The sequence below is a fragment of the Ixodes scapularis genome, unplaced genomic scaffold (assembly GCF_016920785.2).
Source record: "Ixodes scapularis isolate PalLabHiFi unplaced genomic scaffold, ASM1692078v2 PGA_scaffold6__148_contigs__length_123643588, whole genome shotgun sequence".
NCBI classification, from domain to species: domain Eukaryota; kingdom Metazoa; phylum Arthropoda; class Arachnida; order Ixodida; family Ixodidae; genus Ixodes; species Ixodes scapularis.
This window is the reverse complement of record NW_024609881.1, coordinates 78,564,537-78,579,558: the sequence shown is the minus strand read 5'-3', so window position 1 is coordinate 78,579,558 and position 15,022 is coordinate 78,564,537. Positions and strand designations below refer to the sequence as shown.

The window sequence follows — 15,022 nt, the reverse complement described above, 5'->3', positions numbered from 1 at the left end:
GACCTAGAGGAGAAGTAGTGAGCTCATCGAACGCTCACGGCTGCTGCACTCCGTGTCGACGGCGCGAGAGGGCGCCATCAAAGCGTGTTCTGGATAGGCTGTATGCAGCGGGCAGCCAGAGCGGCTCTCATTGCATTTGCTGCGCGATTAAACACTAATTCGGCATGACGCTTCTTTGGCCACAAACGACAGCAAACACGGGGTAAAGATCAGTTCAGAATGGGAGCCACTTTGCGCTGCCATACCGCGAAACGGCCAAACCGCAAGACAAAGCTTCTCGACGAAGGCCTTCGGAAAGCTCGGAGCCGGTTGGATCCTCCTGCCCATATGACCGCAGCGCCGCCGCGTACATCCGGGACCTTTCCGTGTCGGCGTCTGATTCCACTACTCTTTTCTAGTATGCGCCGCCTTTTCCACCGCTTGGTGGCGGGTATGTCGACGGGTCATTTCTTGTTTCCATACTTTATGAACTGCATTCGTTTCTTTTTTTGATCTAAAACACAGAACAAAAACAACTTTTATAAATAATTAGAACGGTTCGCGCTACTTATATTTTGTATTTCGACTAAAAAGAAGCTTTTAGTGGCTCTGACCAGTAGTAAGCCCAGGACCAAAGACGTCACATTTTGCGCGCTTTCAGTACCGTGGGTCGCCCTCGTCGTTGGAGGAGGCTTCCGCGTCGTCCGGTGAAAATATGACGCACTGATATTTCGTTACTCTCTCCGTGCCCGCTGGCTTTGCCCGAACCCCAAGAGACGTGGAAACCGCAAAAAAGGTAGACGCTTAAATATGATTGCAGGGCTCCTTTAAGGGGGGCACTACCCAGAAAAAACAAGTTTTCAAAAACATTTGAATTCGAAAAATGCCATATCTACGTCTACCAGCATCTAGAGAATACAGTTGATCCCACTTAGCACGAACCCTTCCACGACACAAAACGCGTTTGAACCCTTCCACGACACAAAACGCGTTTGCTATAACAGAAGTTCGTTATAATTGGATGTACCTTTAAAATTAATGATAAATAAGTAACCACAGCACAGATTCAAAGCGCGACACCCGCGATCGTCGCGCACAGCATTTCTTGAAGGAAGTCCGTAATTGCGGCCTGTTATAATTGTCCAGACTTGATGATAGCGCTCTCCAGGTCGTTCAGCTGATCAACGTACACATTGTGCAGTCCCCGTCCATAGGCCAGCAGCTTCAACGAAGCTATGTGCTCGAAAGCTGCTGACGTCGGATGCCGCGACGACCTGGACGGTCGGCCGCACCTCCCGCACGATAGCTTCAAAGAGGCGTTCTCCGAGACGACCTCATCTTCATCGGCGTCAACAATGTTGTCCCAGGTCTGGCCCTCCTCTGTCAGGCTGGCTGCAGCGGCTTGGGTCTTGGCTGACTTTCGCGGGAGAAAACGATATCCCAGCTTTCTGATAGCACTTCTTGATGCCCCCAGCCCTTATCTCCATCCACAAGTCCTTCAGCATTTCCACCGCGTTCATGAGGGAGATCGTCAGCTGAGGCCCTTGTGCACTCAATTGGGCAATTGCGGTGAGCAGCCTTTCGATGACGCGGCGGCAGTAGCAACCTCTGAAATTCCCGACGATACCCATGTCGAGCGGTTGGAGCTTGGCGGTGGTGTTCGGAGGGAGGAACATCAAAGTGACAGCATTCAGCTGCGGTTCATGTGATGCGCCGAGCAATTATCCAAGATCAAGAGGATTTCCCTCTTTTGCTGGACTACGGCCTTGTCAAGCTCTGAGCCATTCAGCAATGAGTTCCCAAGTCATACACGCTTTGGCACTGTCTCGGTACCGTAAGGGCATGGGCCTGGTGAATTAGTGCGGTTTCTTCGTCGTTCCAATGACGAACGACAAGCGCCTGTCACTGCCGTCCACATTGCAGCACAGAAGCACAGTTATCCACAACTTGCTGTGCTTGCCGTCGATGCATTTGTCGCCCTTCAATGCGTGCGTAACCCTCATCTGGTAAAACAATGTTCTCTTCTGTGTTGTAGACGTCTTACTCACTGTAGCTGTAGATCTCGTTGAAGTTATCGGCAAGCCATTGCTCCGCTCTCTTCATGTTCACAAATGACACTTCCCCGACGATGGACTTAAAAACAATCCTGTGCCGCTCCTTATAACGATGCAGCCACCAGTTTCCAGGGCTGAACTCGGAGGAAGTTCGGGAGAAATGTGAAGTCCCTGGCTTTCGCAAGCAGCAGGGGTCTGCTGATGGGGACATTCATTGTTCTTGCGTCGAGCAACCACTCGAAGAGAGTGTCTTAGACGTCCTTGTACGCGGCACGCCGCAGCCGTTTCCGAGCACTGCAGTCACCGTTCATGCTCATTGCTGCAATGATCTTCTCCTTGTCCTTGGCGACGGTCGAATTGGTGGATTTTGATAAGCCATATTTCTTGCACGGGTTGCCTTTTTTTGCCCCGGCACTCAGCTCCTGAAGGATTGCGGATTTCGTGCCCATGTCAGTCGCTTTCCGTTCTTTGAAGTCGAAGCCATGTCCGTCATGGTGAGCGAAAACTCGGGGATCGACCAAAGAAGACAGCTCGCAGGTCGAGCTGAAACCAAGCGAGAAGAGACAATACGCTTCTGAGGAACGATACATGGAAGACCGCAAAGCCGGAGCAACCAAAAATAACAAAGTGCAAAAAAAAAAAATCGCCAAACCACATAGGCTTGCTTCTTTTCCCTATGAGAGAATGGACCAATAAGCTTGAACAGAGTCCAGAGTGTGCACAAACCGATGGCCTTGGGTGCCTCCCTTCCTTTCTTCATCCCTTACCCCCCTCCCCCTGTCTCCCCCCTCCCCAAGATAAGATCTCGGCGCTGCCAGCGGTCCTTCCGTATTTTGCTTCTCTCCCCTCCGCCGCTTCCTTTCATCTGTTCCCTCTGAGGATTCTGCTCAGAGACAGCCATTAAAAGTGAAGTCTTCTTTAACATTCTTGCAAAGTATGTTTGGGGATTAGAAATTGTTTGTAATGAGCAGGAGCGTAGGGGTAATGGGGGCCCCCCCCTTCTCCCTCCCCAAGGGCTTCAGCCCCCCCCCCCCCCCCCCCACCTCCTTAAAAAAAAAAAAACATCCCTGGCTACGCCACTGGTAATAACACAGTGTTTGTTTTAAGTGAGGCTGTTATATGTGGGCTCCACTGCAGTCCAAGAAAGTTTCATTTGTTTACACTGTAAAGTTATTTTTCTTTATAAATTATTTGTGGTTCACCGATGCTAAAAAAAAAGGTAGAGGTTCAAGCACTTTGAATGCGTTTTTCTCTGTTCCACTTTTTGGCGTAAATTTTACTTTAGGAAAACTATCGCTTGGTAACTAGACAAAAGGAAAGGCTCACTCGTTATATTGTTTTTCCTAGCTGGAATTCAATTGGCAAAGCAACTGTGGCACTCGATTTTTACTTTGAATATCTTTTATAGAAGACGCTAAGGTTTTCACCGTCGTAATAGGCAAACAATGTAACAATTAACAATTTTTTAGCATGTTTTCATAAAATCAATTTTTAGAAATTTTGTTTTTACATTTGCACTTTACAGGTTGTTGGGCATTACATTAGTTTTCAAAAGATAGTTTTCCTGAATAATGTCAGTGTGTTCCTGATAAAAATGAGAATTTCTTTCACAATTCATGTGTCAGATCAAACTTTGCACTGCATTCTGCCTGGCAACTGCCAGTATATACTATACATTCTATTTGTATTGAGCCAAAGGTTCAAAAGTTGACCCTTTCGGGTCAACAAGTGCTTTTATTTTCTGCGAGTTTTCGCTCTCGGGCTGTACAAAAAAGCATGGAGCTTCATACTTGCAACATATTCCGCGGCAATGTTCAGCAGCATTGAAAAATAATGAAGCTAGAAATAAACTAGGTGCTGACTTTGTGAGCGATGTCTTGAGGCTTCCTTCTGTTTATTAGAAGGAAGCTCCGGCAAACATTTTCTAGTCAGCGATTTGCCTTTAAGCTTTCCTTTTCTTTTGAGTCCTTTTTTGGCCTTTTTCAGCTTTTCCAATCCCGCATACATCCTCTTTGCCACATGATTTATGCAATCTTCTTTCTGGATAGGCTTGTCATAAAGCTCAAGGCTAGCGACGTGTGTGAAAGCCTTGCTGTCGCCGTCACACAGGACAGCGACATACTGCATGTTATGCAATTCGACGGAGCGGCTGAAGATGGTTGCAGCCGCCGCCACTTCCATCGCATTCGAAGATCCCTCGAAGTTTTTCTGGCAGGTTTCTGTATGACTTTGTGCCCACTTCTCAAATCCTTCACTTCCTTTATTGGTGCCCAACTGGAACCCATGGCAGTACTTGCTTTTCACCGAAAAGTCGATAACAAAACCAGTCTCCAGCTCAATAGCAATGCCAACTCTAAACTGTGATGTCTGTCCGCGCTTATGCCATGTGCCATCAAAGGTTATGCAGATGTCTAGAAGATCGTTCTCGGCACTGGTTTCTGCGGTCTGTTGTCCTTTTCTGACAGTTTCTGCAACTTCCTTCATTACTTCGCTCGCCGCCAGCATCGCCGCATCGTGCACTTTAGCCGCAATCTTCTGATGAGACTTAAAATGCATAGGAGGTGGAGCATTGAGGCCACCGAAGAGATTTGTGAGCTTCGTAAAGCCAATTCCACAGTCTCTTTCAACAACGCCCAGACGCATCGCTAGTTCGCTTTGACGAGACTTGCCGTTTGATGGTGAGTGCGGTGTGGCAACGATGTCTCCGCAAGATGCGCATGAAGTACAAATTGCAGATCGGCACCAGTCCCCGACTCTCGCAAACTGAGTTCTCCTCCATGGCACTTGGGGCAGTCCAAAGCGTCGATTAGCGCTTGCACGGCCAACACATTGAGAAGGCGATAGCCTTCCGGAGGCCCTTCAACAGGAGTGTCCGCCGTTTCTACGTCGTCCACACTGCACTCAAGAAGACCAAGCTTCCGCTCAAACGCTGTCAGGATATCCGATTCAGTGAAGGCTGGAGGATGTTGATGCAACAGGCTCCGATGTCAGCCGGGAACTGGAGGATCACGACGGCGGCGATGAAGGTGGTGATGACGACGACGGTACGGCGCTTCTTGCAGGGCGTCCTCCTGACCAACCTCTTTTTTCAAGACCGAGAGCGTCGGCCAAAGCTACAACCAATGCTAGCTTTGATGGCAGGCATTCCTCGACAGAACTACCAAGAACAATGAGGAAAACGAATCTAAAGAGCTGCAATGTAGTGATACGATCCGGAGCGAAAGAGTGACGAAAACGCGCAATTGCCGTAAACAAGGCATGACATCACCAAGCACGGCCAATCGTGAGCGCGGTTTCGGTTTTCAACCAATGGGATCACTCGTATCGCATTTGCCTCTTTTATTCTGCTTGGATGCGCGGGGCTCTCCTGGAACGACGATACACTCTAACGTAGGAAGCTTCTCGTGGCAAAAACTAGAAGAAAAGGTGCTTCCAACGAGGCTGAAATGTCCTAGCTACGCCGAACGGGCGCGGAGTCGTAGTTTGAAAACGCCGATCCTCGCCGTTTGCTCGCTCGGCGGGACAGAGCGTGCTTCCGCCAGCGCGCCGAAAATAATTTTTAGTTAAATAAAAACTGCATATTTATAAATAAAACTTTCTGAAACTATGCGACGAAAGTTGGTAAACCCAAATGTTAAATTTTTAAAAAATTCATTTTTTCAGAAAAAATCGAAATTTTGAGGCCGTGTCTCCCCAAGGGGTGTTCAAACAGGGCACTACAAAGATCGTCGGGCCACACAACTCTGACAAATAGTTTGGCGCTCCGCTTCCGGCAGTTCTTTTTGCCAGGGGGAAATTTCCCTCCCCCGTCAGATCTCTCCCTCGCCAACAGAGCGTGTGAGTGGCTCTCTGCACCCACATGATGAGCAGAGCAAGGCTGCCGAGGAGGAAGCAAGGGGGAGATTTGACAGGGGAAAGTTTCCCCCTGGCAAAGAAAAACAGCTGGAAGCGGAGCGCCGCACGGTTTGTCGGAGTTGTGCGTTTTGTAGTATCCTGTTTGGATACCTCTTTACCTAGCACCGGTGCTCGATAAGAAGCGCACTATACTGGACTTTAAAAACAAAAATTTATGAATTACACGGAAACACTGTTTGGTAACAGGACAGCGCAATTTTGAAATTTGGTTGAATTAACCAGGAATATGAAATATCAGAGTTTGAATTATTGCAAGCTACCGTAGTAATCAAAAAGATTTCTTTGAATATTATTTTTCATTAAGTTCTTTGATTTTTAAATAAAGGCTCTACTGGCGATGTTCAAAATGTGACGATAAATGTAATTTGGGTAGTACAACTTTTTTTTGACGGATTCCAAGAATTATGACGATGTGAAACGAACGTCATTCAACGGCAAAGACGTAAACCCGTGGAAAGCGCTGAAAAATTCGAATGTTGGTTATGACAATTTCCATGTTTGCCGTTTTCTTTATGACTATGCTGAATTTCGAGATAATAAACGGCATGTCCGCAAAAGTGCAGCCCAGGTGTTCTCCCATTTACTGCGTAAACTCATTAAAACAGACCTTGATAGCGATGAAGGTTTTGGTCCGTCGTGACAGGAGTATGCAGGACGCAGATACTCTTGCCTCAGATTTTGAGGTTGATTACGACGGGAGTTTCTTGTAACCAGTGAGACTGATGAAATGCGAATGGATATTAGAAAAGAACTGGTTCATGGACACTTCTGAACTTTGAAATGTATCGATTTTTTATTGAGCCGTACCAAGGATCGTCGTCGCTGCACGCTTCGGGTCGTGCGAGGCTCGCGAAGTGCCGAGCGCGACGACGGTAGTTTGCAAAATGGATGCCGTCGCTACCGAACCAAAGCCGTGCCACGTTTGAAGTAAAGACTGCCGCCGAAGAGTCTACTATAATGGAACGGTGAACTGCTTACAAAACCCTCTAATGTAGTTCATTGTATTTGAATGTATGTTGTAACTGAACGTCTGTTTTAACCGGATTTGTTTTTTAACGAGGTTATGGTGCAGTTGGTTTGCGTATCCTAAAATACTGTCGGAGCTTCCCTAGCCATGTGGGCTTAATGGGACCACTGATTGTCTGTGCCCGGTTGTTCTGATGCACCCGAAACTCGTCGTAGGAACTGTATGGGGTCGAGGTCCCTCCTTGCCGGACATGGCGGGTTGACCGAGGGGCAGGTGTGTTTGATGTACGTCCTCTCTTGTGGCAGGCATGAACGGAGAGCAGCACGGCACCCCAGCCCACGCGGCTCCCCCGTACCCTCCCTGGCGGAAAAGCGAGCACCACAACCCACCCTCAGGGGCCCTCACAAAGGTGGGTGCTCTGCAGGAGGGGGCGAGGCAGTGACCTTGTTGGGGCATCAAACGATGGCTGTTGGGGAAAAAACTCTTTGCCTTTTTTTTCGTGTATCAGGGGTGCAATTTCAATGACGGCGGTAGACCACGTATGGGTATCAATGGTAAAATCTCTGACAGCGGTAGTCACTTGTAGTTTAGCAATGCAGAGCTGCACAGACTGCTTTGTCTCATGTGAAAGGAATTGAATTTCGTGCCTTCCAGATTACTGTCTTAGGATAGGCATTGCAGCCCTTGGAAGCTAAGCTTTTGGTGTCTTTCTTTTGAGAGACTTGATACATGCATGCACGACGGGGGAAGGCTACTTTGCTAAGTGAAGGGGAAGAAAATGCAGTCTTGCTTTCACGCAAGTAGGCCACACTGCAAGCGTCGTTAAAAGAGTCGTGAAACATTTTCCCAGAATTCTGAGCTATATATCTATTTGGAATTAGGGTTGTGCAAATATTCGAAATTTTGAATAGTAGTTCCGAATAATACGCTATTCGATATTTGCTTCGAGAAGAACTGCACTATTCGCGTTTTTCGAAGTGTTGATTGCCGTAGGTTGGCCCCGTTGAGTGCGCTTCTTACCAAGCACCGGTGCGCTGCGGAGAAGCAATACCCGCGGAAGCGAGCTTCGCGGGTGTTGCTTCTCCGCAGCGCACCGGTGCTTGGTAAGAAGCGCACCCAACGGGGTAACCCGCTGCGATAAACTTTGAAAAGTATGAATATTGTAATTGCGTGCTTGGAAGTAAAGCATACATTCAAAGCGGGATGGTGCACCTGTGCCGACTGTATTAGAAAATAAATGAAAACTTTGTGAATCTGTATATCTACATTGCAGTAAAAGTTTTAAAATTAAACTGTTATGCAAGAATATACTATGTTAGTCAGAGATGCCCTTACAACCTGCGTTCATCATGCACGATTCATTCTTTTTTAACTCGAGATTAAAGAAAGAATATTTTATATAGCAAGATATGTAAATTAACTCCTCTGGGTATAGTTGGCCATCTCTACAGGATTCATTTCATGTCAAGTTCGTCGTTTACTTGCCATCCCAAGTCACCAGACCTTCTGAGGCCACAGTTCATAAATATAGATAAACTTAGCTTATAAATGAACAAGTGGAACAACCTTCAGAAGTTTAGCTGGGTTTTTTCTAAGCATTATGCAATGGTAGTGAAAGGCGTGGAAAAACTATTCGATATTTGAATCGAAAATATTCGGCCAAAACCACTATTCGCTTCGAATTCGCTTCAAACTTAATATCTACTATTCGCACAAGACTATCTGGAATCCTTGTCCTTTATTTCATAACCCACATTCGTTGTTTCGTTTGTCCGGATTCACTCACTAGAGCGAAAAAGGTAATTTCGGTTTCCTGGGATGCTTCCCTCTTGTTTCTACAAATACATCATGATAGGTAACCGCTGGGGAATTTTTGTTGTCTGCGCAAGATGGCAACATTGGCCGGACTCTATGGGCAAAGCCAGAGCGTCTGATATAGCTCCAACAGCGGTCGTCTGATATGGTGCTTAGATAATAAGATGTCCGACCTCTAGCCGCCTTTGCATCGCCTGTTACACCGCGATCAGCTTTTAGGTTTCGAGCCGTATGCCCACACTGTACGTGCTGCAGTACGCCGTGCTACAAAGGAGAGTTTGTGAGGGAATCGTTTGCAACATGGATCGGTTAAGCCGCGTCCCGACAATTGTCAAATGACGGGCCACGAATATGTTCTCGCTTTGACCTGAAAGGTGCCAATTCGTTTGCAGAAAAAGGACGAGAAGGCTGGAAATGTATCCGAAAAAATTGATTGACTTTGCATACTGGAGGATTGGCATGTCAAGTTACTGCCGAGGTAGATTGATGGAAAACTCGTGACAGCCGGTCGTGGGAAATACCAACATTCTGCGTCCTGTGGCTAAGACGCAAAAGTAAGCGGCCCGAAAACAGACGTGCCGTTAGTCGAAAGGTTGCGCATGCGCGTCTCTCCTTCCCACTGATTTTGTGAAGTTCCAAGTTCGAATCCTCTTGGGTTGTAACTTATTTTATTGCTCAACTTTGTTTTATTATAATTGCAACCAACAATCAGGTTCCACAACGAGTGCAAGCTGCAGCAGGACGAACAGCAGAGTTACAACGGTTACTAAACTACGAAGGACCCGGACATGTTTGAAACCGAAACTGTACTGCAATCACGCAATGTACTGCATGCAATTAATACATGAACGCCACTAAATAACTAAAATGTTTTCATCGCTCCCAGTTTAGTGTTCGAAGATTAAATAAAGTTTAATATCTGCGCAACCTTTTTACTTAGCTGTCGTGACGTTTTGTTGCTCGTGCTGCCGGGGAGTGTCACATGGTCGTTTCAGACAGTTAAAAAAAAAGAAACTTAATTTTTAGACGGTTTATGAAATGCCGACAGAATATTTTGCCGTAATACTATGAAATCAACGTCTTTGTGGTTTAATGAATAAAAAAATAAATTAAGATCTGGCAGATACATTTTATTCTCATAGATAATCGAAGATAAGACATCAAAAGTCAATCTCCTCGACTCGGAAGACGTCGATGTTGACATGCTTTGTTGTCAACTGATGTCCCAAGACAGCCGTAAAGGTTGTTGACGAGGCACGTTTGCAATGTCTATGAATACAGGTGGTTTAACGCTTTCTCCGGCGGGACTCCAAAAGGGAGTATTCTCTAAACCCGCCCTCCGAGGACAATCTCGTCAGGGATTATTTCTGGGACAGGTTCGTACTGACACTGGTGTGGTTGTCCCGTGCCCTTGCAGAGCGGCGTGGCCAAGGCGTCGGACAGGTAGACGACCGCAAGAGGAGCAGGAAGAAGCATCAGCACTGACAACGCCGCTCCCTCCCCAGTTGTGCCCCCCTCTGACCCCCGGGAAGAGAGGGAGAGGAGGGGAAGGCAATCCCTCCCCCCTCCCCTTCCTTCGGAAATCCGGCGACGACGCTCCACGGGTCCTCCGCGGAGCGGAATGCGAGGCAGGGCGGGGGGACGCGGAAGGCCCGAGAGGCAGCGAAGGAAAACTTGGACTTTTCGCAAATTTGTGTCCGCCGGGGTCGGTCAGCGTCCCGCTCTCTGCCACCGACCGCCGAGCGCGGATCTCACCGCAGCGACTATTAAAGAAACGGGAGGGGACGCCCACTCGAGTCGATAGATTTTCGGTGACGAGAGAAGACGCTCTCGTTTGTATTTTTGTGGAGGGAGTTTTGCGTCGCGTAGGAGTGTTTTGCGGGTTCGACGGGCGCTCCGCGCGTCTCCCATGGAGCTTGCGACTCGAAGCTTGGCGGCTCCGTGTTTGAGTGCAGAAGCGTCGTCTCCGGGTTGTGGAAGGGGGCGGGGGGGGGGGAGGAGTTGTTTTTGGAATGTGCGCCGAGTCTGGGAGGCGCGCGTACCCCGCTGCCGTGCTAACGCTGCCGTCTTGTATAAATTTCTGGAGAGGATTGAAAGCGCTGTCTCAAAGAACGAAGCGCTGTTCCGACCGGAGCGCCGACCGTTGCCAGTTGCCGTCTCGTTGATGTAAATACCGACTTTTTTTTTTCCTTTTCTTTTTTTTTTTTTTTTTTTTTTTTTTTTTTTTTTTTTTTTTGTGCGTGTGTGTTGGAGAGACGCGTGGCGACGGTCTGGAAAGTCGTTTCAAAGATCTCTCGGAGGGAGGAGTCCGCAAAAAGAGACGGGCCCCCTTTCCCCCCCCGAGTATTTTTTATCCTCCGACCTTCCTCGTCTCAAAGTTTGTCGGGTCGGCTTGCAGCGTCCTAGGACATTAACAGCGTTGGTTGGGGGCTTTTGGAGTGGCTCGTGCTTGTAGGAAAGGGTCCCCGTCTTGGTCCCGTGTGTCTCAGACAGCCAGGAGGAGCTCTAGGACACTAACAATGCTGGCTGGAGTTTGGAACGGTGCCCAGAAAGAGATGGGGGGGTGTGTCTTCGTAAACGTTCCCACGGGAAGTTCCGGGACACGGTGGTTTACGATGCGGTTATCGGTCCCAATATGGACGATCTTGTGCATCGTGCCTCCAGCTTGGGTGTTTGGGGGAGGATAAAATGCTAGGAAAGGATGGCACGACTGTTGTCCTAGGGCATCTCGGGAGGTCCGAGCGTGTCCTTGCATGGCCAAGGAGTTTTTGTAGGACCTTAGATAACGACGCCGGATGGTACTCCGAACGGCTCGAAGGCAAGCCGCCCTCGTCTGCTAGGTTGTCGCGTGCACGCCCTGGGACACAGTGGGCAGTCCCAGGACAAAGGAAATGACAAACGAGAACTCGGTAATGGCTGCTGTTGCGAAGAACGAATGGATGCGGTGGAAGCAACAGAAATCTAGGAAAAACTTTTTTTTTTGTGGTTTCGTCGTAGGAATGAAAGAACTTTTGTAAAGCACCGAGTATCCTTGTGTGTGCATGTGTGTGTGTGTGCGCGTGCGTGCATGTTACTGCTCGTGAATTGAGTCAAGTTTTTGTTTTAACATTTTTATATACATAGTATGCTGAAAGGAACGACACATCAAAAAGGAAAAAAAATGATGATGATGGCGCTTTGTTTGACTTTTGTCTAAACCGAGTAAATAAATATATTGAATGTATCAAAACCGGACACAGACTCCCTGTGGGTTACTTTTGGAATGTTGGAAGGGTATAAAACCATTTGGTGCTGATGTACCAGGAGGTCCAGGTTGGATATTTAAATGTACATTTTAAAAGGTCGCCAAAGTGACGTGTTGGCATATGATTGGTGGAGGCACTTGCCTCCACCAATCGGATGCCAATACGTCACTTCCGGGACTTTTTAAAACTTGCGTGTAAATGTCGAACCTATACTCTGTCACTAGTTGCCTGCGGTACAGGCGAAGGCAACGGCAGGCGAGGGATGGAAAGGGCGTGCACTAGGAAGGCTGGGGGGTTGAGATCTCCCCTCAAACTTTTCTAGCGCTTTCCCTTTCTCTGCCCTCCTTTCCCGTACTGGCTTTCTAGTGCTTGTCCTTTCTATCTTTGCCTGCAGGGCACACTACATTTCGACTTGCCTTAAGGGGGGACACTACCCAGAAAAAACAATTTCTGCGAAAAAAAGGTGATTTTGAAAAATGTCATATCTACATCCACCAACATCTAGAGAGTATTCCCAGAAAGTTTCATTAGTTTACACTGCATAGTTAATTTTTAGAAATTATTTTCGGTCCACCAACTATAAAGAAAAGGTAGAGGTTGGAGCACTTTGAACACATTTTTCTCCATTCCACTTTTTGGCATAAATTTCAGTTTAGGAAAACTCGTTTTGTTATTACGAAACTTGAATTCATTTTTACGAGTTTTTCTGGGGTGAAATTTTAAAGGGAAGATGGGGCACTTCTACATTTGAGAAGAAACGCTTGAATTGCGTTCATTTCACCTTTGGAATAACAGATATCAAATTATATTTCAATGCGACGCGCCGGAGAGCCATACGAGCAATTTCAAAATAGGACAGAAGCCCCGCCTCCCTAGCCTTGGGCAGCCAAAAGAGCCGTCGATGACGTCACGGACAGCGACTGTCTTTCGCGTTTTTCTCGCGTTTAACAATACTTACGCAGCAAATGGTTTGGGTATTCGGGTTCACGGGGTAAAAATACACTAGAATTCACTTCTAACTCATTTTTTCCAAGAAGCTCCGTAGCTTCCCTTTAAGGGGAAGATAACTATGAGCTTGTATTTTTTTTTTGTCATTTTTCATGCTCAAGAACTAAGTTTAGACAAAGGATGGAAATCTAAAAAAACTGTATTTGTGTTTATGTGGTTTTTTTGTCATGAAAGATGGTATTACATAGAAATATAGCTCCATAGTTATCTGCTCTGAACTGTCCTAATGGAATGTAACACATGAAAACGACAAATTTATAAGTAATTTCAAAACAATAGTTTTCCTGTGCAGACACACCAACTTTCCTCTTTGAACGTTTGCAATTTTTTTTGTACTTCACCCAGGTTAACAAAAATTGGCAGAACGGTCCTCAACATCAACAGAAACAAGCCCTGTAACTATAATTTAAATCAGACAAGTGGTTCAAAAATCAACTTTTTTGGGTAGTGTCCCCCCTTAAACAGTAATACTCAACCATTCTTTTTTTTTTTTTTAGTGCTTCAATCATTGGTCCTGTATTGGTGGTGGATTACATGTTTTATAAAGTTACACCTAGCCCTCTTGACTCGAAAGCCCACCTGCAAAGTATTTTTCAACCAGGGTGAAAATCATCAACCTTCCCATTTCTTCGCAATCTTGACAGCGCTTTGCTGCATCTTGGGGGCTGGGTGAGCGAGGACAAGCTCTCGGCTTATCTGGCTCCAAGATGCACCAACAAAAGAGGTCCCCCCCCCCCCCCCCCCCCCGGTCAAGATAGCAGTGGGAGAGGGGGAAATGAGAAAGCTGGCAAGGAGGATTTTCACTGCTTGAAAAATGTTTTCCAGGTCGGGCTTTATAGGGGCGGTACTTCAATTTTTGTACTTTGCGCAGATACCGCTTAGAACGAAACCGTGACGTTTATGTCCAGTGAAATGCGTTTGTTTTTATCCCCACGCAATAAACGTTGCAAAAAAGAATGGGCAGCGTTCACCCCCTCAACACAGTCAGAACAAGCGGCCACATGATCTGGAGTTTGGCAAAGCACAGGACACTCGCCGAGTTCCAGACGTTGTTAGGGTTCGGCTATTGTCGTCATTCCCGCAATTGGACGCGAGCCACTACCCAAATGTTTTCGAGATATCGATTATCACGAGCCCAAATCGAGTGCTCACGCAACGCTCTGGTTCAATCTAAGCCGTATTCAAATATCGTCACTGGGGAACTGCGACCCCCACCCTACGTCATCAAGTTCTGCGAAAGAGGCAAAGAAAACGCACTCTTTTTCCTTAAAATTGCATCGCAATAAAGGGTTCTTTTGTCAGTGGCGTTGCGTACACCACTTACACAGGGTTTCAAAACAACTTGTTTAGTGAATGACGACGAAAGAGTAGAAAACGTCTGCGGCACGCTGCTGCCAGCCTACCTCTGCAACGTGATTTCGCTGCATGCAAGATGGCCGTCTGTTGGCCGCGCATGCGGAGTGGGGAAGCGCAGTGGGTTCATCACAAGGCATCTAGGGGGCATAGGGGAGCAAGGAAAAGGGGAGTCTTGCCAGTCGAAGTAGCATCAAAATGGGAGAATTTCCAAGAGCAGAAAAGGGGACATTGGCTCTAATACAGGGCTAAAGTAGGAGTGCAGTGGATGATGGAAATAAAATATAGGGATGCGGCGAAAAGGTTTTGGGAGCACATTAAAGCGCAGGGGAGAAAGACAGTGTTGCCAACACTTGCTGATAAAACTGGAGGGGACAATCGAATCGGCTTTCTCCCAGCTTGAGCAAAGGAGAAGATTTGTGTAATAATGGAGACGACCACAAGATAATGGGAAATGGCAGAAAGTAAGGTTCCAGCAGGTACAGCAACAGGCCCAGACGGCATGCCCATGGGACTCAAAAGGTACGGATCCAAGAGGCGTTGCACTACGTTCGATGAGGAGGAAACGGAAATGGGGGAGTGCAGAGCGAAGTAAGAGAAAATCCCCATAATTGTCGAATGAAAAAAGAAAAACGCTCGAGGTGCACCTAAGCACTTGTTATGAGTTGTGAATGTGAAAGCATGCA

At 47.2% G+C, this 15,022-nt stretch overlaps 1 protein-coding gene across 1 annotated transcript in view; it reads left to right on the top strand.

Moving 5' to 3' along the window:
• Window positions 1-11,964, top strand: part of LOC8028063 (casein kinase I) — a 36,559-nt gene extending 24,595 nt beyond the window's left edge. The window contains exons 5-6 of the mRNA XM_002410388.4: window positions 7,221-7,324; window positions 10,148-11,964. Coding sequence (XP_002410433.2) covers window positions 7,221-7,324; window positions 10,148-10,177 — 134 coding nt within the window. The 3' untranslated portion in view covers window positions 10,178-11,964. The remainder of the gene's footprint in view (window positions 1-7,220; window positions 7,325-10,147) is intronic.
• The last annotated feature ends 3,058 nt before the right edge of the window (window positions 11,965-15,022 follow it).